Here is a 24,577-nt window from a genome sequence, read left to right as displayed (position 1 = left end):
TCAGATAATGTATTGGTTTTGTGATTATCCTCCGATTGTTACATTGTCAGGTTGGAAACAATATTGTTGATAGATCTAGCCCTCGCATGTGCTTTATTTGTGATGTATGTTCCATTCACTGTCATAATTTGGTCATATTGTAAAATCATCAAATCCGTTTGCAAAATTGCCACATCTGAAGGGCGGAAAAAAAGCTTTCTCTACCTGCTCCTCTCATCTCATTGCTGTCATTACCTTCTACATTGCATATTCATGTGTCTACATCAGTGCTAAATCATATCAGAATTATCCCAATGTCCTCATCTTGATGTCTATTGTCAACTCTGTTTTAACTCCTCTTGTGAATCCACTTGTTTACAGTTTCAGGAACAAACAGATAAAGGCTTCTGTCCTGAAATTCCTGTCTCCAATAAAGTTATTCCATAATGCACCATGTTTACATTTCATTATTATTATTATTGACCCTGAGGAATATACAGTGATGCCGAAAAGTTGGTAAATACCCATTGAGTTGCTGGGAGTTTGTATATGGAGTGTGCAACTTTCTTTATTTTGTTAGTTTATAGATTTTATTATTTAACAATGAATGAGCAGGTCTGAATTGGAGAATATAATTCTGCTACTTAGACATGATAAAAGGTTACTCCGCAAGGTAAAACCAACGTCTCTACATTTTGGGTAAAACCAACGTCTCTACATTTTGGGTAAAACCAACGTCTCTACATTTTGGGTAAAACCAACGTCTCTACATTTTGGGTAAAACCAACGTCTCTACATTTTGGGTAAAACCAACGTCTCTACATTTTGGGTAAAACCAACGTCTCTACATTTTGGGTAAAATCAACGTCTCTACATTTTGGGTAAAACCAACGTCTCTACATTTTGGGTAAAACCAACGTCTCTACATTTTGGGTAAAACCAACGTCTCTACATTTTGGGTAAAACCAACGTCTCCATTTTGTGTAAAACCAACGTCTCTACATTTTGGGTAAAACCAACGTCTCTACATTTTGGGTAAAACCAACGTCTCTACATTTTGGGTAAAACCAACGTCTCTACATTTTGGGTAAAACCAACGTCTCTACATTTTGGGTAAAACCAACGTCTCTACATTTTGGGTAAAACCAACGTCTATACAATTTGGGTAAAACCAACGTCTTTACATTTTGGGTAAAACCAACGTCTATACATTTTGGGTAAAACCAACGTCTTTACATTTTGGGTAAAACCAGCGTCTCTACATTTTGGGTAAAACCAACGTCTCTACATTTTGGGTAAAACCAACGTCTTTACATTTTGGGTAAAACCAACGTCTCTACATTTTGGGTAAAACCAACGTCTCTACATTTTGGGTAAAACCAACGTCTCTACATTTTGGGTAAAACCAACGTCTCTACATTTTGGGTAAAACCAACGTCTCTACATTTTGGGTAAAACCAACGTCTCTACATTTTGGGTAAAACCAACGTCTTTACATTTTGGGTAAAACCAACGTCTCTACATTTTGGGTAAAACAAACGTCTCTACATTTTGTGTAAAACCAACGTCTCTACATTTTGGGTAAAACCAACGTCTCCATTTTGTGTAAAACCAACGTTTCTACATTTTGGGTAAAACCAACGTCTCTACATTTTGGGTAAAACCAACGTCTCTACATTTTGTGTAAAACCAACGTCTCTACATTTTGGGCAAAACCTACGTCTCTACATTTTGGGTAAAAACAATGTCTCTACATTTTGGGAAAAACCAACGTCTCCATTTTGGGTAAAACCAACGTCTCTACATATTGGGTAAAACCAACGTCTCTACATTTTGGGTAAAACCAACGTCTCTACATTTTGGGTAAAACCAACGTCTCTACATATTGGGTAAAACCAACGTCTCTACATTTTGGGTAAAACCAACGTCTCTAAATTTTGGGTAAAACCAACGTCTTTACATTTTGGGTAAAACCAACGTCTCTAGATTTTGTGTAAAACCAACGTCTCTAGATTTTGTGTAAAACCAACGTCTCTACATTTTGGGAAAAACCAACGTCTCTACATTTTGTGAAAAACCAACGTCTCTACATTTTGTGAAAAACAAACGTCTCTACATTTTGGGAAAAACAATGTCTCTACATTTTGGGTAAAACCAACGTCTCCACATTTTGTGTAAAACCAACGTCTCCACATTTTGTGTAAAACCAACGTCTCCAGATTTTGGGTAAAACCAACGTCTCTACATTTTGGGTAAAACCAACGTCTCTACATTTTGGGTAAAACCAACGTCTCTACATTTTGGGTAAAACCAACGTCTCTACATTTTGGGTAAAACCAACGTCTCTACATTTTGGGTAAAACCACTGTCTTTACATTTTGGGTAAAACCAACGTCTTTACATTTTGGGTAAAACCAACGTCTATACATTTTGGGTAAAACCAACGTCTATACATTTTTGGTAAAACCAATGTCTTTACATTTTGGGAAACACCAATGTCTCTACATTTTGGGAAAAACCAATGTCTCTACATTTTGGGAAAAACCAATGTCTCTACATTTTGGGAAAAACAATGTCTCTACATTTTGGGTAAAACCAATGTCTTTACATTTTGGGTAAAACCAATGTCTTTACATTTTGGGTAAAACCAATGTCTCTACATTTTGGGTAAAACCAATGTCTCTACATTTTGGGTAAAACCAATGTCTCTACATTTTGGGTAAAACTAATGTCTCTACATTTTGGGTAAAACCAATGTCTCTACATTTTGGGAAAAACCAATGTCTCTACATTTTGGGAAAAACCAATGTCTCTACATTTTGGGAAAAATAATGTCTCTACATTTTGGGTAAAACCAATGTCTTTACATTTTGGGTAAAACCAATGTCTTTACATTTTGGGTAAAACCAACATCTTTACATTTTGGGTAAAACCAACGTCTCTACATTTTGGGTAAAACCAACGTCTCTACATTTTGGGTAAAACCAACGTCTCTACATTTTGGGTAAAACCAACGTCTCTACATTTTGGGTAAAACCAACGTCTCCATTTTGGGTAAAACCAACGTCTCTACATTTTGTGTAAAACCAACGTCTCTACATTTTGGGTAAAACCAACGTCTCTACATTTTGGGTAAAACCAACGTCTCCAAATTTTGGGTAAAACCAACGTCTCTACATTTTGGGTAAAACCAACGTCTCTACATTTTGGGTAAAACCAGCGTCTCTACATTTTGGGTAAAACCAACGTCTCTACATTTTGGGTAAAACCAACGTCTCTACATTTTGGGTAAAACCAACGTCTCTACATTTTGGGTAAAACCAACGTCTTTACATTTCAAATCAAATCAAATTTTATTAGTCACATACACATGGTTAGCAGATGTTAATGCGAGTGTAGCGAAATGCTTGTGCTTCTAGTTCCAACAATGCAGTAATAACCAACAAGTAATCTAACCTAACAATTCCACAACTACTACCTTATACACACACAAGTGTAAAGGGATAAAGAATATGTACATAAAGATATATGAATGAGTGGTGGTACAGAACGGCATAGGCAAGATGCAGTAGATGGTATAGAGTACGGTATATACATATGAGATGAGTACTGTAGGGTATGCAAACATAAAGTGGCATAGTTTAAAGTGGCTAGTGGTACATGTATTACATAAAGATGGCAAGATGCAGTAGATGATATAGAGTACAGTATATACATATGAGATGGGTAATGTAGGGTATGTAAACATTATATTAAGTGGCATTGTTTAAAGTGGCTAGTGGTACATTTTTACATAATTTCCATCAATTCCCATTTTTAAGGTGGCTGGAGTTGAGTCAGTATGTTGGCAGCGGTCGCTAAATGTTAGTGGTGGCTGTTTAACAGTCTGATGGCCTTGAGATAGAAGCTGTTTTTCAGTCTCTCGGTCCCTGCTTTGATGCACCTGTACTGACCTCGCCTTCTGGATGATAGCGGGGTGAACAGGCAGTGGCTTGGGTGGTTGTTGTCCTTGATGATCTTTATGGCCTTCCTGTGACATCGGGTGGTGTAGGTGTCCTGGAGGGCAGGTAGTTTGCCCCCGGTGATGCGTTCTGCAGACCTCACTACTCTCTGGAGAGCCTTACGGTTGTGGGCGGAGCAGTTGCCGTACCAGGCGGTGATACAGCCCGACAGGATGCTCTCGATTGTGCATCTGTAGAAGTTTGTGAGTGCTTTTGGTGACAAGCCAAATTTCTTCAGCCTCCTGAGGTTGAAGAGGCGCTGCTGCGCCTTCTTCACGACGCTGTCTGTGTGGGTGGACCAATTCAGTTTGTCCGTGATGTGTACACCGAGGAACTTAAAACTTTCCACCTTCTCCACTACTGACCCGTCGATGTGGATAGGGGGGTGCTCCCTCTGCTGTTTCCTGAAGTCCACAATCATCTCCTTTGTTTTGTTGACGTTGAGTGTGAGGTTATTTTCCTGACACCACACTCCGAGGGCCCTCACCTCCTCCCTGTAGGCCGTCTCGTCGTTGTTGGTAATCAAGCCTACCACTGTAGTGTCATCCGCAAACTTGATGATTGAGTTGGAGGCGTGCATGGCCACGCAGTCGTGGGTGAACAGGGAGTACAGGAGAGGGCTCAGAACGCACCCTTGTGGGGCCCCAGTGTTGAGGATCAGCGGGGTGGAGATGTTGTTACCTACCCTCACCACCTGGGGGCTGCCCGTCAGGAAATCCAGGACCCAGTTGCACAGGGCGGGGTCGAGACCCAGGGTCTCGAGCTTGATGACGAGTTTGGAGGGTACTATGGTGTTAAATGCTGAGCTGTAATCGATGAACAGCATTCTCACATGGGTATTCCTCTTGTCCAGATGGGTTAGGGCAGTGTGCAGTGTGGTTGCGATTGCGTCGTCTGTGGACCTATTGGGTCGGTAAGCAAATTGGAGTGGGTCTAGGGTGTCCGGTAGGGTGGAGGTGATATGGTCCTTGACTAGTCTCTCAAAGCACTTCATGATGACGGAAGTGAGTGCTACGGGGCGGTAGTCGTTTAGCTCAGTTACCTTAGCTTTCTTGGGAACAGGAACAATGGTGGCCCTCTTGAAGCATGTGGGAACAGCAGACTGGGATAAGGATTGATTGAATATGATAAGGATTGATTGAAAACCAACGTCTATACATTTTGGGTAAAACCAACGTCTATACATTTTTGGTAAAACCAACGTCTATATATTTTGGGTAAAACCAATGTCTCTACATTTTGGGAAACACCAATGTCTCTACATTTTCGGAAAAACCAATGTCTCTACATTTTGGGAAAAACCAATGTCTCTACATTTTGGGAAAAACAATGTCTCTACATTTTGGGTAAAACCATTGTCTTTACATTTTTGGTAAAACCAATGTCTTTACATTTTGGGTAAAACCAATGTCTCTACATTTTGGGTAAAACCAATGTCTCTACATTTTGGGTAAAACCAACGTCTCTACATTTTGGGTAAAACCAACGTCTCTACATTTTGGGTAAAACCAACGTCTCTACATTTTGGGTAAAACCAACGTCTCTACATTTTGGGTAAAACCAACATCTCTACATTTTGGGTAAAACCAACGTCTCTACATTTTGGGTAAAACCAACGTCTCTACATTTTGGGTAAAACCAATGTCTCTACATTTTGGGTAAAACCAATGTCTCTACATTTTGGGTAAAACCAATGTCTCTACATTTTGGGTTAAACCAATGTCTTTACATTTTGGGTAAAACCAACGTCTATACATTTTGGGTAAAACCAACGTCTATACATTTTGGGTAAAACCAACATCTATGCATTTTGGGTAAAACCAATGTCTATGCATTTTGGGAAACACCAATGTCTTTACATTTTGGGAAACACCAATGTCTCTACATTTTGGGAAAAACCAATGTCTCTACATTTTGGGTAAAACCAATGTCTTTACATTTTGGGTAAAACCAATGTCTTTACATTTTGGGTAAAACCAATGTCTCTACATTTTGGGTAAAACCAATGTCTCTACATTTTGGGTAAAACCAATGTCTCTACATTTTGGGTAAACCCAATGTCTCTACATTTTGGGAAAAATCGATGAACAGCATTCTCACATGGGTATTCCTCTTGTCCAGATGGGTTAGGGCAGTGTGCAGTGTGGTTGCGATTGCGTCGTCTGTGGACCTATTGGGTCGGTAAGCAAATTGGAGTGGGTCTAGGGTGTCCGGTAGGGTGGAGGTGATATGGTCCTTGACTAGTCTCTCAAAGCACTTCATGATGACGGAAGTGAGTGCTACGGGGCGGTAGTCGTTTAGCTCAGTTACCTTAGCTTTCTTGGGAACAGGAACAATGGTGGCCCTCTTGAAGCATGTGGGAACAGCAGACTGGGATAAGGATTGATTGAATATGATAAGGATTGATTGAAAACCAACGTCTATACATTTTGGGTAAAACCAACATCTATGCATTTTGGGTAAAACCAATGTCTATGCATTTTGGGAAACACCAATGTCTTTACATTTTGGGAAACACCAATGTCTCTACATTTTGGGAAAAACCAATGTCTCTACATTTTGGGTAAAACCAATGTCTTTACATTTTGGGTAAAACCAATGTCTTTACATTTTGGGTAAAACCAATGTCTCTACATTTTGGGTAAAACCAATGTCTCTACATTTTGGGTAAAACCAATGTCTCTACATTTTGGGTAAACCCAATGTCTCTACATTTTGGGAAAAATCGATGAACAGCATTCTCACATGGGTATTCCTCTTGTCCAGATGGGTTAGGGCAGTGTGCAGTGTGGTTGCGATTGCGTCGTCTGTGGACCTATTGGGTCGGTAAGCAAATTGGAGTGGGTCTAGGGTGTCCGGTAGGGTGGAGGTGATATGGTCCTTGACTAGTCTCTCAAAGCACTTCATGATGACGGAAGTGAGTGCTACGGGGCGGTAGTCGTTTAGCTCAGTTACCTTAGCTTTCTTGGGAACAGGAACAATGGTGGCCCTCTTGAAGCATGTGGGAACAGCAGACTGGGATAAGGATTGATTGAATATGTCCGTAAACACACCAGCCAGCTGGTCTGCGCATGCTCTGAGGACGCGGCTGGGAATGCCGTCTGGGCCTGCAGCCTTGCGAGGGTTAACACGTTTAAATATTTTACTCACCTCGGCTGCAGTGAAGGAGAGCCCGCAGGTTTTGGTAGGGGGCCGTGTCAGTGGCACTGTATTGTCCTCAAAGCGGGCAAAAAAGTTGTTTAGCCTGTCTGGGAGCAAGACATCCTGGTCCTCAACGGGGCTGGTTTTCTTTTTGTAATCCGTGATTGACTGTAGACCCTGCCACATACCTCTTGTGTCTGAGCTGTTGAATTTGCGACTCGATTTTGTCTCTGTACTGGGACTTAGCCTGTTTGATTGCCTTGCGGAGAGAATAGCTACACTGTTTGTATTCGGTCATGCTTCCGGTCACCTTGCCCTGGTTAAAAGCAGTGGTTCGCGCTTTCAGTTTCACGCGAATGCTGCCGTCAATCCACGGTTTCTGGTTTGGGAATGTTTTAATCGTTGCTGTGGGTACGACATCGTCAATGCACTTCCTAATGAACTCGCTCACCGAATCAGCATATTCGTCAATATTGTTGTTGGACGCAATGCGGAACATATTCCAATCCGCGTGATCGAAGCAGTCTTGAAGCGTGGAATCAGATTGGTCGGACCAGCGTTGAACAGACCTGAGCGCGGGAGCTTGTTGTTTTAGTTTCTGTTTGTAGGCTGGAATCAACAAAATGGAGTCGTGGTCAGCTTTTCCGAAAGGGGGGCGGGGGAAGGCCTTATATGCGTCGCGGAAATTAGTATAACAATGATCTAGGGTTTTTCCAGCCCTGGTAGCACAATCGATATGCTGATAGAGTTTAGGGAGTTTTGTTTTTAGATTAGCCTTGTTAAAATCCCCAGCTACGATGAATGCAGCCTCAGGGTGTGTGGTTTCCAGTTTACAAAGAGTCAGATAAAGTTCGTTCAGGGCCATCGATGTGTCTGCTTGGGGGGGAATATATACGGCTGTGATTATGATAGAAGAGAATTCCCTTGGTAGATAAAGCGGTCGACATTTGATTGTGAGGAGTTCTAGATCAGGTGAACAGAATGACTTGAGTTCCTGTGTGTTGTTATGATGATCACACCACGTCTCGTTAATCATAAGGCATACCCCCCCGCCCCTCTTCTTACCAGAAAGATGTTTGTTTCTGTCGGCGCGATGCATGAAGAAACCAGCTGGCTGCACCGACTCCGTTAGCGTCTCTTGAGTTAGCCATGTTTCCGTGAAGCAGAGCACGTTGCAATCCCTGATGTCTCTCTGGAATGCTACCCGTGCTCGGATTTCATCAACCTTATTGTCAAGAGACTGGACATTGGCGAGTAGTATGCTAGGGAGTGGAGCGCGATGTGCCCGTCTCCGAAGCCTGACCAAGAGACCGCTACGTTTGCCCCTCTTACGGCGTCGCATAGGGTCCCCGGCTGGGATCAGATCCATTGTATTGGGTGGAAGGCAAAACACTGGATTCGTTTCGGGAAAGTCATATTCCTGGTTATAATGATGGTGAGTTGACGTTAATCGTATATTCAGTAGTTCCTCCCGACTGTATGTGATGAAACCTAAGATTACCTGGGGTACCGATGTAAGAAATAACACATAAAAAAACAAAATACTGCATATTTTCCAAGGAACGCGAAGCGAGGCGGCCATCTCGGTCGGCGCCAAATTTTGGGTAAAACCAACGTCTCTACATTTTGGGTAAAACCAACGTCTCTACATTTTGGGAAAAACCAACGTCTCTACATTTTGTGTAAAACCAACGTCTCTAGATTTTGTGTAAAACCAACGTCTCTACATTTTGGGAAAAACCAACGTCTCTACATTTTGGGTAAAACCAACGTCTCTACATTTTGGGTAAAACCAACGTCTCTACATTTTGGGTAAAACCAACGTCTCTACATATTGGGTAAAACCAACGTCTCTAAATTTTGGGTAAAACCAACGTCTCAAAATTTTGGGTAAAACCAACATCTTTACATTTTGGGTAAAACCAACGTCTCTACATTTTGGGTAAAACCAACGTCTCTACATTTTGGGAAAAACCAACGTCTCTACATTTTGTGTAAAACCAACATCTCTAGATTTTGTGTAAAACCAACGTCTCTACATTTTGGGAAAAACCAACGTCTCTACATTTTGGGAAAAACCAATGTCTCTACATTTTGGGAAAAACAAACGTCTCTACATTTTGGGAAAAAAAATGTCTCTACATTTTGGGTAAAACCAACGTCTCCACATTTTGTGTAAAACCAACGTCTCCAGATTTTGTGTAAAACCAACGTCTCTACATTTTGGGTAAAACCAACGTCTCTACATTTTGGGTAAAACCAACGTCTCTACATTTTGGGTAAAACCAACGTCTCTACATTTTGGGTAAAACCAACGTCTATACATTTTGGGTAAAACCAATGTCTTTACATTTTGGGTAAAAACCAACGTCTATACATTTTGGGTAAAACCAACGTCTATTCATTTTTGGTAAAACCAACGTCTATATATTTTGGGTAAAACCAATGTCTTTACATTTTGGGAAACACCAATGTCTCTACATTTTCGGAAAAACCAATGTCTCTACATTTTGGGAAAAAACAATGTCTCTACATTTTGGGTAAAACCATTGTCTCTACATTTTGGGTAAAACCATTGTCTTTACATTTTTGGTAAAACCAATGTCTTTACATTTTGGGTAAAACCAATGTCTCTACATTTTGGGTAAAACCAATGTCTCTACATTTTGGGTAAAACCAACGTCTCTACATTTTGGGTAAAACCAACGTCTCTACATTTTGGGTAAAACCAACGTCTCTACATTTTGGGTAAAACCAACGTCTCTACATATTGGGTAAAACCAACGTCTCTACATTTTGGGTAAAACCAACGTCTCTAAATTTTGGGTAAAACCAACGTCTTTACATTTTGGGTAAAACCAACGTCTCTACATTTTGGGTAAAACCAACATCTCTACATTTTGGGAAAAACCAACGTCTCTACATTTTGGGAAAAACCAACATCTCTAGATTTTGTGTAAAACCAACGTCTCTACATTTTGGGAAAAACCAACGTCTCTACATTTTGGGAAAAACCAATGTCTCTACATTTTGGGAAAAACAAACGTCTCTACATTTTGGGAAAAACAATGTCTCTACATTTTGTGTAAAACCAACGTCTCCAGATTTTGTGTAAAACCAACGTCTCTACATTTTGGGTAAAACCAACGTCTCTACATTTTGGGTAAAACCAACGTCTCTACATTTTGGGTAAAACCAACGTCTCTACATTTTGGGTAAAACCAACGTCTATACATTTTGGGTAAAACCAATGTCTTTACATTTTGGGTAAAAACCAACGTCTATACATTTTGGGTAAAACCAACGTCTATTCATTTTTGGTAAAACCAACGTCTATATATTTTGGGTAAAACCAATGTCTTTACATTTTGGGAAACACCAATGTCTCTACATTTTCGGAAAAACCAATGTCTCTACATTTTGGGAAAAAACAATGTCTCTACATTTTGGGTAAAACCATTGTCTCTACATTTTGGGTAAAACCATTGTCTTTACATTTTTGGTAAAACCAATGTCTTTACATTTTGGGTAAAACCAATGTCTCTACATTTTGGGTAAAACCAATGTCTCTACATTTTGGGTAAAACCAACGTCTCTACATTTTGGGTAAAACCAACGTCTCTACATTTTGGGTAAAACCAACGTCTCTACATTTTGGGTAAAACCAACGTCTCTACATATTGGGTAAAACCAACGTCTCTACATTTTGGGTAAAACCAACGTCTCTAAATTTTGGGTAAAACCAACGTCTTTACATTTTGGGTAAAACCAACGTCTCTACATTTTGGGTAAAACCAACATCTCTACATTTTGGGAAAAACCAACGTCTCTACATTTTGGGAAAAACCAACATCTCTAGATTTTGTGTAAAACCAACGTCTCTACATTTTGGGAAAAACCAACGTCTCTACATTTTGGGAAAAACCAATGTCTCTACATTTTGGGAAAAACAAACGTCTCTACATTTTGGGAAAAACAATGTCTCTACATTTTGGGTAAAACCAACGTCTCCACATTTTGTGTAAAACCAACGTCTCCAGATTTTGTGTAAAACCAACGTCTCTACATTTTGGGTAAAACCAACGTCTCTACATTTTGGGTAAAACCAACGTCTCTACATTTTGGGTAAAACCAACGTCTCTACATTTTGGGTAAAACCAACGTCTCTACATTTTGGGTAAAACCAACGTCTATACATTTTGGGTAAAACCAATGTCTTTACATTTTGGGTAAAAACCAACGTCTATACATTTTGGGTAAAACCAACGTCTATACATTTTTGGTAAAACCAACGTCTATATATTTTGGGTAAAACCAATGTCTCTACATTTTGGGAAACACCAATGTCTCTACATTTTCAGAAAAACCAATGTCTCTACATTTTGGGAAAAACCAATGTCTCTACATTTTGGGAAAAACAATGTCTCTACATTTTGGGTAAAACCATTGTCTTTACATTTTTGGTAAAACCAATGTCTTTACATTTTGGGTAAAACCAATGTCTCTACATTTTGGGTAAAACCAATGTCTCTACATTTTGGGTAAAACCAACGTCTCTACATTTTGGGTAAAACCAACGTCTCTACATTTTGGGTAAAACCAACGTCTCTACATTTTGGGTAAAACCAACGTCTCTACATTTTGGGTAAAACCAACATCTCTACATTTTGGGTAAAACCAACGTCTCTACATTTTGGGTAAAACCAACGTCTCTACATTTTGGGTAAAACCAATGTCTCTACATTTTGGGTAAAACCAATGTCTCTACATTTTGGGTAAAACCAATGTCTCTACATTTTGGGTTAAACCAATGTCTTTACATTTTGGGTAAAACCAACGTCTATACATTTTGGGTAAAACCAACGTCTATACATTTTGGGTAAAACCAACATCTATGCATTTTGGGTAAAACCAATGTCTATGCATTTTGGGAAACACCAATGTCTTTACATTTTGGGAAACACCAATGTCTCTACATTTTGGGAAAAACCAATGTCTCTACATTTTGGGTAAAACCAATGTCTTTACATTTTGGGTAAAACCAATGTCTTTACATTTTGGGTAAAACCAATGTCTCTACATTTTGGGTAAAACCAATGTCTCTACATTTTGGGTAAAACCAATGTCTCTACATTTTGGGTAAACCCAATGTCTCTACATTTTGGGAAAAACCAATGTCTCTACATTTTGGGAAAAACCAATGTCTCTACATTTTGGGAAAAACCAATGTCTTTACATTTTGGGTAAAACCAATGTCTTTACATTTTGGGTAAAACCAATGTCTCTACATTTTGGGTAAAACCAATGTCTCTACATTTTGGGTAAAAACCAATGTCTCTACATTTTGGGTAAAACCAATGTCTTTACATTTTGGGTAAAACCAATGTCTTTACATTTTGGGTAAAACCAATGTCTCTACATTTTGGGTAAAACCAATGTCTCTACATTTTGGGTAAAAACCAATGTCTCTACATTTTGGGTAAAACCAATGTCTCTACATTTTGGGTAAAACCAATGTCTCTACATTTTGGGTAAAACCAATGTCTCTACATTTTGGGTAAAACCAATGTCTCTACATTTTGGGTAAAACCAATGTCTCTACATTTTGGGTAAAACCAATGTCTCTACATTTTGGGAAAAACCAACGTCTCTACATTTTGGGTAAAACCAACGTCTCTACATTTTGGGTAAAACCAACATCTCTACATTTTGGGTAACACCAACGTCTCTACATTTTGGGTAAAACCAATGTCTCTACATTTTGGGTAAAACCAATGTCTCTACATTTTGGGTAAAACCAATGTCTCTACATTTTGGGTTAAACCAACGTCTCTACATTTTGGGTAAAACCAACGTCTCTACATTTTGGGTAAAACCAACGTCTATACATTTTGGGTAAAACCAACGTCTATACATTTTGGGTAAAACCAATGTCTTTACATTTTGGGTAAAACCAACGTCTATACATTTTGGGTAAAACCAACGTCTATACATTTTGGGTAAAACCAACATCTATGCATTTTGGGTAAAACCAATGTCTTTACATTTTGGGAAACACCAATGTCTTTACATTTTGGGAAACACCAATGTCTCTACATTTTGGGAAAAACCAATGTCTCTACATTTTGGGTAAAACCAATGTCTTTACATTTTGGGTAAAACCAATGTCTTTACATTTTGGGTAAAACCAATGTCTCTACATTTTGGGTAAAACCAATTTCTCTACATTTTGGGTAAAACCAATGTCTCTACATTTTGGGTAAAACCAATGTCTCTACATTTTGGGAAAAACCAATGTCTCTACATTTTGGGAAGAACCAATGTCTCTACATTTTGGGAAAAACCAATGTCTCTACATTTTGGGAAAAACAATGTCTCTACATTTTGGGTAAAACCAATGTCTTTACATTTTGGGTAAAACCAATGTCTTTACATTTTGGGTAAAACCAATGTCTCTACATTTTGGGTAAAACCAATGTCTCTACATTTTGGGTAAAAACCAATGTCTCTACATTTTGGGTAAAACCAATGTCTCTACATTTTGGGTAAAACCAATGTCTCTACATTTTGGGTAAAACCAATGTCTCTACATTTTGGGTAAAACCAATGTCTCTACATTTTGGGTAAAACCAATGTCTCTACATTTTGGGTAAAACCAATGTCTCTACATTTTGGGTAAAAACCAATGTCTCTACATTTTGGGTAAAACCAATGTCTCTACATTTTGGGTAAAACCAATGTCTCTACATTTTGGGTAAAACCAATGTCTCTACATTTTGGGTAAAACCAATGTCTCTACATTTTGGGTAAAACCAATGTCTCTACATTTTGGGTAAAACCAATGTCTCTACATTTTGGGTAAAACCAATGTCTCTACATTTTGGGTAAAACCAATGTCTCTACATTTTGGGTAAAACCAATGTCTCTACATTTTGGGTAAAAACCAATGTCTCTACATTTTGGGTAAAACCAATGTCTCTACATTTTGGGTAAAACCAATGTCTCTACATTTTGGGTAAAACCAATGTCTCTACATTTTGGGTAAAACCAATGTCTCTACATTTTGGGTAAAACCAATGTCTCTACATTTTGGGTAAAACCAATGTCTCTACATTTTGGGTAAAACCAATGTCTCTACATTTTGGGAAAAACCAATGTCTCTACATTTTGGGAAAAACCAATGTCTCTACATTTTGGGAAAAACAATGTCTCTACATTTTGGGAAAAACAATGTCTCTACATTTTGGGAAAAACCAATGTCTTTACATTTTGGGTAAAACCAATGTCTTTACATTTTGGGTAAAACCAATGTCTCTACATTTTGGGTAAAACCAATGTCTCTACATTTTGGGTAAAAACCAATGTCTCTACATTTTGGGTAAAACCAATGTCTCTACATTTTGGGTAAATCCAATGTCTCTACATTTTGGGTAAAACCAATGTCTCTACATTTTGGGTAAAACCAATGTCTCTACATTTTGGGTAAAACCAATGTCTCTACATTTTGGGTAAAAACCAATGTCTCTACATTTTGGGTAAAACCAATGTCTCTACATTTTGGGTAAAACCAATGTCTCTACATTTTGGGTAAAACCAATGTCTCTACATTTTGGGTAAAACCAATGTCTCTACATTTTGGGTAAAACCAATGTCTCTACATTTTGGGTAAAACCAATGTCTCTACATTTTGGGTAAAACCAATGTCTCTACATTTTGGGTAAAACCAATGTCTCTACATTTTGGGTAAAACCAATGTCTCTACATTTCGGGTTGATATTGACTTGAGCTTTCAGATTTGAAAACTATCACACACATCTAAGCATCATTTAAAAGGACATGTACAACTCCCTGCTGGCAACACAACTGTTTGTTTTATATCCGCATTTGCAGTTAATATCTAGCTAGCCAATGGAGTTTGTTAAGAGTTTGTTGAACATCTATCCATGCATATAGACATTTTAGAGGATCAAAATTAAGTGTTGGACATAATTAATCAGAAACTATGTGCTCCAGTCATAAAGGAGGATACCTAGTCAGTTGTACAACTGAATGCATTCAACTGGAATGTGTTTTCTGCATTTAACCCAACCCCTCTGAATCAGAGGCATACATAATGATGCAACATGGGAAGGGCGGCACAGAATAAAGTTATTATTATTATTTGTTTTAGCTCTGCTCTCGTTTGCAACGAATGCCGTGCACGTTTTACCAATCAATGCATGCTTGGGAGTTATTAGGCCTACTGTTGTGTTTAACGCTGATTGGCTGGAATAATCCCAGGAAACCAACTATGTTCTGAACTAGGAGAGAGCTTGCATTCAGAGGAGGTGTGTGGAAGCCCCTGGGAACTGCAGGAGGGCCATAAAATCAACAGGACAACAGAAACACAACACTTGGTCTCTAGATAAAGTCCACATGATGACCTGTACATTGAGATAAACTAGTCAGTCATATTGTCAACCCACTATCACGTGTTTGATCTTTTGCATTTTCTTCTGTGAATTAAGTCTTCTTAAGTGAATTATTTTTTGCAAACTCTATTAAGCAGCATTGTTTTGTGTACAGTACACAGACGGTAAGTGTTAATGTATGGTGATAGGCATTTCAAACCTTGGTGTTGTTGGGCTAATTCAATACCAGATTCATCAATTCATCATTTGCATCAATGGTTATTCAAAATTGTTTATATTTAAATGTAGTGTATACTATAGATTCATTATTCATGTTGGTATGTCTCTTTTTGTGTCTGTTCACAGAAATAGTCCAAATAATATCAAAATCTGGCGTGTGAACAACATAAATGCCCCGAATAGAGCTTTCACAATGTAGAAAGTAAGTGGCTCATACAAAATAGCTGTTTCTGTCTTTCTCAAGCAAATGTTGATATTGTGCACCTTAGTAAAATGATCTTCCTTGACCTCCAGAAGACTCTTGCCTTCAAGCCAACGTGACAGTTGTGACTGAATTCCTCTTCATTGGGGTTGAGAGCGGTGTAACGTTTATCGTCATAATCTTCCTCCTCCTCGGACGAGGAGAGGCGAGACGGATCGGACCAATACGCAGAGTGGGTAGTGCTCATGATAATTTATTAAATCGAACTTGAACACTAAACATGAAACAAAATAACAAAATGAAACAACCGACAACAGTCCCGTGTGGCACGAATACAAACACGGAAACAAACACCCACAACACACACGTGAAACCCAGGCTTCCTAAGTATGATTCTCAATCAGGGACAATGATTGACAGTTGCCTCTGATTGAGAATCATACCCGGCCGAACCCAAACATCCCAACATAGAAAATCACATATAGACAAACCCACCCAACTCACGCCCTGACACAAGACAAAAGAAAACAGGTCAGGAATGTGACAAGCGGGCTGAAAAACGTCTACCTAGAGCTGGCCATCTTCCTATTGGTGGTCTACCTGATGATCCTGATTGGAAACCTCACCATACTTACCCTGGTGGCGACAGACCCCAAGCTGCAGTCAGCCATGTACATTTTCCTCAACCAACTGTCCCTCGTAGACATTGTGATATCGACGAGTGTTCTGCCTAAGATGATAGCAGTGAGTTTGTGAAATGACGTAACGATCTCCTACTCAGCGTGTTTCCTCCAGTTGTATGTGTATTTGTCATTTCAAACCGTGGAGAGCATGCTGCTGTGTGTCATGGCCTATGACCGCTATGTGGCCATCTGCAAACCCTTACACTATGGCAGCATTATCACTAAGAGACTGTGCGGTCTGTTGACTACAGCGGCATGGGCATCTGGACTCAGTGTGTCTGTCTTCTGTGTCATTTACGCAGCACAATTGCCCTTCTGTAGCAACAAAATAAAATGTTGGTTCTGTGACCTTCCTCTTTTAGTTTCACTGTCCTGTTCGGACACAACCTTTTTGATCGACGTGGCTCTTGTGTGTGCTTTAATAGCGATCTATTTCCCGTTCAATGTCATTATTTGGTCCTACTTCAGAATCATTGTAGCCGTCTGCAAGATTGCAGGCCTTCTCTACCTGCTCCGCACATCTCACTGTCGTCGTCACCTTCTACCTCGCTCACTCCTGCGTCTACATTAATGCCAAATCTGAAAACGTTCACTGTAATGTTATAATCTTGATATCTATTGTTAACTGCTTCCTGACTCCTGTTATGAATCCCATCATCTATAGTTTAAGAAACAAAGAGATAAAGGCTGAGAAAGCTCTGTTCTGGTAAGGGCGACTCTGATGGTGTACAACAGGGACACTTTTGAACCGTTGTGGGGATAAACAGTCAATTACAATATTCAGCTATACAAAATGCAGTAATTTGTCAGGAGACTTGCTGGATGTCTGAGCAGATCAAATTAAATATTTCTCTGTGGAGAGAGGTGAGATCAGTAGGGAATACAAGTTGGCACAACAAAGCAACGCATATGACGTACAGTTCAGGATCTGCACATACAGTTCAATCCACCATAAACGGACAATAAAGACTGGTTTACATACCAGCTAATAATTAAACCGATAATCTTTGTTTCTCTTAACAATTTCACGTGCATGTTAAAGTTGAATTGTCACTTTTAATTTATCCGACATACACTAAATGATGGTATAATTGTCACGTTCCTGACCTGTTTTCTGTTATTTTTGTATGTGTTTAGTTGGTCAGGACGTGAGTTGGGGTGGGCATTCTATGTTTTGTGTTTCTATGTTTAGGTCATTGGGAATTAGCCTTATATGGTTCTCAATCAGAGACAGGTGTTTGACGTTTCCTCTGATTGAGAACCATATAAAGGTAGGCTGTTCACACTGTTTGTTTGTGGGTGGTTGTCTTCCGTGTCTGTGTATGTTGCACCACACGGGACTGTTTCGGTTTGTTCGTTCGTTTGTTGTAGTCGGTACCTGTTCGTGCGTTCTTCGTGTTATATGTAAGTTCTCATAGTTCAGGTCTGTCTACGTTCGTTTGTTATTTTGTAGTTTGTTATTTTGTAGTCGTTACAGAACCACCCACCTCACCCAGGATCGGTGGTATGAGGAGGCAGCAAGGAGACGTGGCTGGAAACCCGAAAATAAACCCCAAAACTTTCTTGGGGGGGGGGGTGGGGGGGGGGGGCTAAAAGGGAAGGTGGCGAAGTCAGGTAGGAGACCTGCGCCTACTCCCTGTACTTACCGTGGAGAGCGAAAGTACGGGCAGACACCGTGTTACGCAGTAGAGCGCATGGTGTCTCCTGTACGTGTGCATAGCCCGGTGCGGTACAAACCAGCTCCTGTATCGGCCGGGCCAGATTGAGCATTGAGCCAAGTGCCATGAAGCCGGCTCTACACATCTGGCAACCAGTGCGTCTCCTCGGGCCGGCTTACATGGCACCAGCCTTACGCATGGTGTCCCCGGTTCGCCTACATAGCCCGGTGCGGGTTATTCCACCTCCCTGCACTGGTCGGGCGATGGGGAGCATACAACCAGGTAAGGTTGGGCAGGCTCAGTGCTCAAGGGAGCCAGTACGCCTGCACGGTCCGGTATTTCCGGCGCCATCTCCCAGCCCAGTACCACCAGTGCCTACACTGCGCACCAGGCCTATAGCGCGTCTCAGCCGGCCAGAGTCTGCCGTCTGCCCAGCGGCGCCTGAACTGCCCGTCTGCCCAGCGGCGCCTGAACTGCCCGTCTGCCCAACGCCGTCTGAACTGTCCGTCTGCCAAGCGCCGCATGAACTGCCCGTCTGTACTGAGCCTTCAAAGCCGCCCGTCTGTACTGAGCCTGCAAAGCCACCCGTCTGCCATGAGCCTTCAGAGCCGTCCGCCAGACAGGAGCCGCTAGAGCCTTCCGCCAGACAGGAGCCGCTAGAGCCTTCCGCCAGACAGGATCAGCCAGAGCCTTCCGCCAGACAGGATCAGCCAGAGCCTTCCGCCAGACAGGATCAGCCAGAGCCTTCCGCCAGACAGGATCAGCCAGAGCCGCCAGCGAGCCATGACCAGCCAGAGCCGTCAGCCAGCCATGACGAGCCAGAGCCGTCAGCCAGCCATGACCAGCCAGAGCCGTCATCCAGCCAGGATCCGCCAGAGCCGTCATCCAGCCAGGATCCGCCAGAGCCGTCATCCAGCCAGGATCCGCCAGAATCGTCATCCAGCCAGGATCCGCCAGAGTCGTCATCCAGCCAGGATCCGCCAGAGTCGTCATCCAGCCAGGATCCGCCAGAGTCGTCATCCAGCCAGGATCCGCCAGAGTCGTCATCCAGCCAGGATCCGCCAGAGCCGTCATCCAGCCATGACCAGCCAGAGCCGTCATCCAGCCATGACCAGCCAGAGCCGTCATCCAGCCATGACCAGCCAGAGCCGTCATCCAGCCATGACCAGCCAGAGCCGTCATCCAGCCAGGATCCGCCAGAGCCAGCCAGCCAGGATCCGCCAGAGCCAGCCAGCCTAGATCCGCCAGAGCCAGCCAGCCAGGATCCGCCATCCAGTCCGGAGCTGCTGTCCCTCAGTCCGGTGCTGCCGTCCCTCAGTCCGGAGCTGCCGTCCCTCAGTCCGGAGCTGCCGTCCCTCAGTCCGGAGCTGCCCCTTATCCCGGTGCTGCTCCTTATCCCGGTGATGCCCCTTAATTTAGGTGGGTTTATTTGGAGGGTGCTCATTGAGAGGGGGATACGGAAGCAGGGAGTGATTATGGTGGGATGGGGACCACGCCCAGAGCCTCAGCCGCCACCGTGGACAGATGCCCACCCAGACCCTCCCCTAGACTTTTGGTGGTGCGTCCGGAGTTCGCACCTTGAGGGGGGGGGGGGGGGGTTCTGTCACGTTCCTGACCTGTTTTCTGTTATTTTTGTATGTGTTTAGTTGGTCAGGACGTGAGTTGGGGTGGGCATTCTATGTTTTGTGTTTCTATGTTTAGGTCATTGGGAATTAGCCTTATATGGTTCTCAATCAGAGACAGGTGTTTGACGTTTCCTGTGATTGAGAACCATATAAAGGTAGGCTGTTCACACTGTTTGTTTGTGGGTGGTTGTCTTCCGTGGCTGTGTATGTTGCACCACACGGGACTGTTTCGGTTTGTTCGTTCGTTTGTTGTAGTCTGTACCTGTTCGTGCGTTCTTCGTGTTATATGTAAGTTCTCATAGTTCAGGTCTGTCTACGTTCGTTTGTTATTTTGTAGTTTGTTGAAGTGTTTTCGGTTTTCGTCTTTACTTTAATAAACTTCATTATGTCCACATTCCACGCTGCGCTTTGGTCCAATCCCTACTCCTCCTCTTCTTCCGAAGAGGAGGAGGACAATCATTACAATAATGAGATATTGTCAGTGCTTAAAATTTCAGCCGAATCCTGCCAGAACAGGATCCGGCACCTCTCCGTTTTGGACTGTTTTGTTCCGGTACCTATTTGGCCGGATCCGGTACCTCTCATGGCATGAAAAATAATTGGCACTTTTTTCAATGTAAAAATTATAATAAAAGCTGTTCAAGTTCTCTTCGTAAATGATCCTGTCCCAAAACAAATGCTATGTGAAATAGTAGATTTTCATCCCGGGCCTAATATTCTAAGAGTCGTTTTGGGTCGGGCCGGCCAGGGTTTATGGTTTGCGCAACATTGTAACCGATGTGTGAGTGTAAGGGCTGTCTCTCTCCTCATCCTCGGACGAGGAGAGGAGAGAAGGATCATCAGACCAAAATGCAGCAGTAGGGAAATAGGCCATCTCTTTATTTGAAAAACTATGATGGCAACACGAAAAAACAAAACACTTTCAAAAATACAAAACAAGAAAACGACGTTGACGAAACCTGAACATAAACTTACATAACTAAACGAAAACTCACGGACAGGAAACAGACGACATCAAAAATAAACGAACAGCCAAACAGTCCCGTATGGTACATACATTCGACGACACAGGAGACAATCACCCACAAACAAACAGTGAGAACACCCTACCTAAATATGACTCTTAATTAGAGGAGAACGCAAAACACCTGCCTCTAATTAAGAGCCATACCAGGCAACCAAAACCAACATAGAAACAGATAACATAGACTGCCCACCCAAAACACATGCCCTGACCTAAACACATACAAAAAACAACATAAAACAGGTCAGGACCGTTACAGAACCCCCCCCTCAAGGTGCGAACGCCGGGCGCACCAGCACAAAGTCCAGGGGAGGGTCTGGGTGGGCAGTTGACCACGGTGGTGGCTCCGGCTCTGGACGCTGTCCCCACACCACCATAGTCACTCCCCGCTTCTGTCTTCCCCTCCCAATGACCACCCTAAAACTAACATCCCCTAAATGAATGGCCAGCACCGGGAGAAGGGGCAGCACCGGGACAAGGGGCAGCACCGGGACAAGGGGCAGCACCGGGACAAGGGGCAGCACCGGGACAAGGGGCAGCACCGGGACAAGGGGCAGCACCGGGACAAGGGGCAGCACCGGGACAAGGGGCAGCACCGGGACAAGGGGCAGCACCGGGACAAGGGGCAGCACCGGGATAAGGGGCAGGTCCCGGCTGATATACTCTGGCAGATCCCGGCTGATATACTCTGGCAGATCCCGGCTGAGGGACTCTGGCAGATCCCGGCTGAGGGACTCTGGCAGATCCCGGCTGAGGGACTCTGGCAGATCCCGGCTGAGGGACTCTGGCAGATCCCGGCTGAGGGACTCTGGCAGATCCCGGCTGAGGGACTCTGGCAGATCCCGGCTGGACGGCTCTGGCAGGTCCCGGCTGGACGGCTCTGGCAGGTCCCGGCTGGACGGCTCTGGCAGGTCCCGGCTGGACGGCTCTGGCAGGTCCCGGCTGGACGGCTCTGGCAGGTCCCGGCTGGACGGCTCTGGCAGGTCCCGGCTGGACGGCTCTGGCAGGTCCCGGCTGGACGGCTCTGGCAGGTCCCGGCTGGACGGCTCTGGCAGGCCCCGGCTGGACGGCTCTGGCAGGCCCCGGCTGGACGGCTCTGGCAGGTCCTGAATGGACGGCTCTGGCAGGTCATGGCAGGACGGCTCTGGCTGGTCATGGCAGGACGGCTCTGGCTGGTCATGGCAGGACGGCTCTGGCTGGTCATGGCAGGACGGCTCTGGCTGGTCATGGCAGGACGGCTCTGGCTGGTCATGGCAGGACGGCTCTGGGTGGTCATGGCAGGACGGCTCTGTAGGAAGGAGAAGGAGAGACAGCCTGGTGCGTGGTCTAGGCACTGGCTGCGCTGGAGAGGAGGATACAGCAGGAGAGAGAACCCGGAGAGACAGCCTGGTACGGGGGGCTGCCACCGGAGGACTGGTACATGGAGGTGGCACCGGGTCTACCGGACCGTGAAGGAGGACACGTGCTCTTGAGCACCGAGCCTCCCCAACCCTACCAGGTTGAATGGTCCCCGTAGCCCTGCCAGTGCGGCGAGGTGGAATAGCCCGCACTGGGCTATGCAGGCGAACCGGGGACACCACCTGTAAGGCTGGTGCCATGTACGCCGGCCCGAGGAGACGTACTGGAGGCCAGATACGTTGGGCCGGCTTTATGACATCCGGCTCGATGCCCAACTTAGCCCTCCCAGTGCGGCAAGATGGAATAGCCCGCACTGGGCTAAGCACGCGTACTGGGGACACCGTGCGCTTTACCGCATAACACGGTGTCTTACCAGTACGACGCCTTCTACCTCCACGGTAAGCACGGGGAGTTGGCTCGGGTATCCTACCCGGCTTTGCCACACTCCTCGTGTACCCCCCCCCCAAGAAATTTTTGGGTCTGACTCACGGGCTCCCAACCGCGTCGCCGCGCTGCCTCCTCATACCAGCGCCTCTCAGCCTTCGCTGCTTCCAACTCCTCCTTGGGACGGCGATATTCCCCTGGCTGAGCCCAAGGTCCTCTACCATCCAGGATCTCCTCCCAAGTCCAGGAGTCCTTGTTGCTCTGTTGAGCATTCCCTTGCCGCTTGGTCTTAGCGTGGTGGGTGATTCTGTAAGGGCTGTCTCTCTCCTCATCCTCGGACGAGGAGAGGAGAGAAGGATCATCAGACCAAAATGCAGCAGTAGGGAAATAGGCCATCTCTTTATTTGAAAAATTATGATGGCAACACGAAAAAACAAAACACTTTCAAAAATACAAAACAAGAAAACGACGTTGACGAAACCTGAACATAAACTTACATAACTAAACGAAAACTCACGGACAGGAAACAGACGACATCAAAAATAAACGAACAGCCAAACAGTCCCGTATGGTACATACATTCGACGACACAGGAGACAATCACCCACAAACAAACAGTGAGAACACCCTACCTAAATATGACTCTTAATTAGAGGAGAACGCAAAACACCTGCCTCTAATTAAGAGCCATACCAGGCAACCAAAACCAACATAGAAACAGATAACATTGACTGCCCACCCAAAACACATGCCCTGACCTAAACACATACAAAAAACAACATAAAACAGGTCAGGACCGTTACAGTGAGACCAACGCTTGGCCGTGCCTGTGTGAGAAGCGCGCTTCTATCTCTCACATAACTAGAATTAGATTCACTTTCTATGATCTCTCTCCATCTCTGCTCTGAAAGACATGAGCCTACAACTCTCATCTCTCATGCACTTTATAATGTTTTCCTGATAAAACCATTGCCACGCGAATGGTTCTGAAGGAACTGCAGCACCCCTGATACATACATTTGCCAAAATTATAGAATTACCGCTGTATGTTAATGAAATCATTCAGAATAGCCTACTACACCATGAGAAGGTCTATAATCTAGCCACCAAGGATCAATAGATTTTTTTTTTTAAATAGCATAGCTGTGGATTGTTGCCCAGTAACACCTTGCCCAAACCGGCTGCGCGCGGGCTCCATCGTGCGCTATCGTGCATAAATTTATTTTGCCCCCCCACACCAAACGCGATCACGACACGCAGGTTAAAATATCAAAACAAACTCTGAACCAATGACATTAATTTGGGGACAGGTCGAAAAGCATTAAACATATATGGTATTTTAGCTAGTTAGCTTGCACTTAGTAGCTAATGTTAATTTGTCCTGTTTAGCTAGCTTGCTGTTGCTAGCTAATTTGTCCTGGGATATGAACATTGAGTTGTTATTTTACCTGAAATGGACAAGGATCTCTACTCCGACAATTAATCCACATATAAAACGACCAACCGAATCGTTTCTAGTGCTACAACGCGACGTGTCCGGTCTGGTCAGCATGTAATAACGAAAACCTACAGCGGCAAATCTGTCCGTGAAAAAACAGCATGCAGTCAAAACCGTTTTTTCGCAATATTTCAAATACAGTTGAGGGGAAGCACAGGTTGGAAAGCAATTGGCTCCTGCTGAAAAGTGAACACTATGCTGTAGGCTACCAACATATTTGATCAACATCCAAACATTGTTTTACCAAAGAGAGAGAGCGAGGCTTTTGGCATGAGCGCATCATTGGTTGAAACTGGAAAGCATTTTTAGGAATTTCCTAGGCAAAGGCTGTTGATGGATTCAAGACAAGGTCGT

General features: G+C 43.2%; 1 protein-coding gene and 1 pseudogene across 1 annotated transcript; both read left to right on the top strand.

The window, feature by feature from the left end:
- Positions 1-15,883, top strand: part of LOC129832516 (olfactory receptor 16-like) — a 29,475-nt pseudogene extending 13,592 nt beyond the window's left edge.
- A 141-nt stretch (positions 15,884-16,024) lies between these two features.
- Positions 16,025-17,207, top strand: LOC129832515 (olfactory receptor 24-like). Its single transcript, XM_055896635.1, is given in 2 exon segments — positions 16,025-16,068; positions 16,478-17,207. Coding segments are annotated over 2 exon segments (774 nt in total).
- Positions 17,208-24,577: the final 7,370 nt, after the last annotated feature.

The sequence above is a fragment of the Salvelinus fontinalis genome, chromosome 33, assembly GCF_029448725.1.
Source record: "Salvelinus fontinalis isolate EN_2023a chromosome 33, ASM2944872v1, whole genome shotgun sequence".
NCBI classification, from domain to species: domain Eukaryota; kingdom Metazoa; phylum Chordata; class Actinopteri; order Salmoniformes; family Salmonidae; genus Salvelinus; species Salvelinus fontinalis.
The sequence above is the reverse complement of the archived record's forward strand: the minus strand, read 5'-3'. Positions and strand labels throughout refer to the sequence as shown.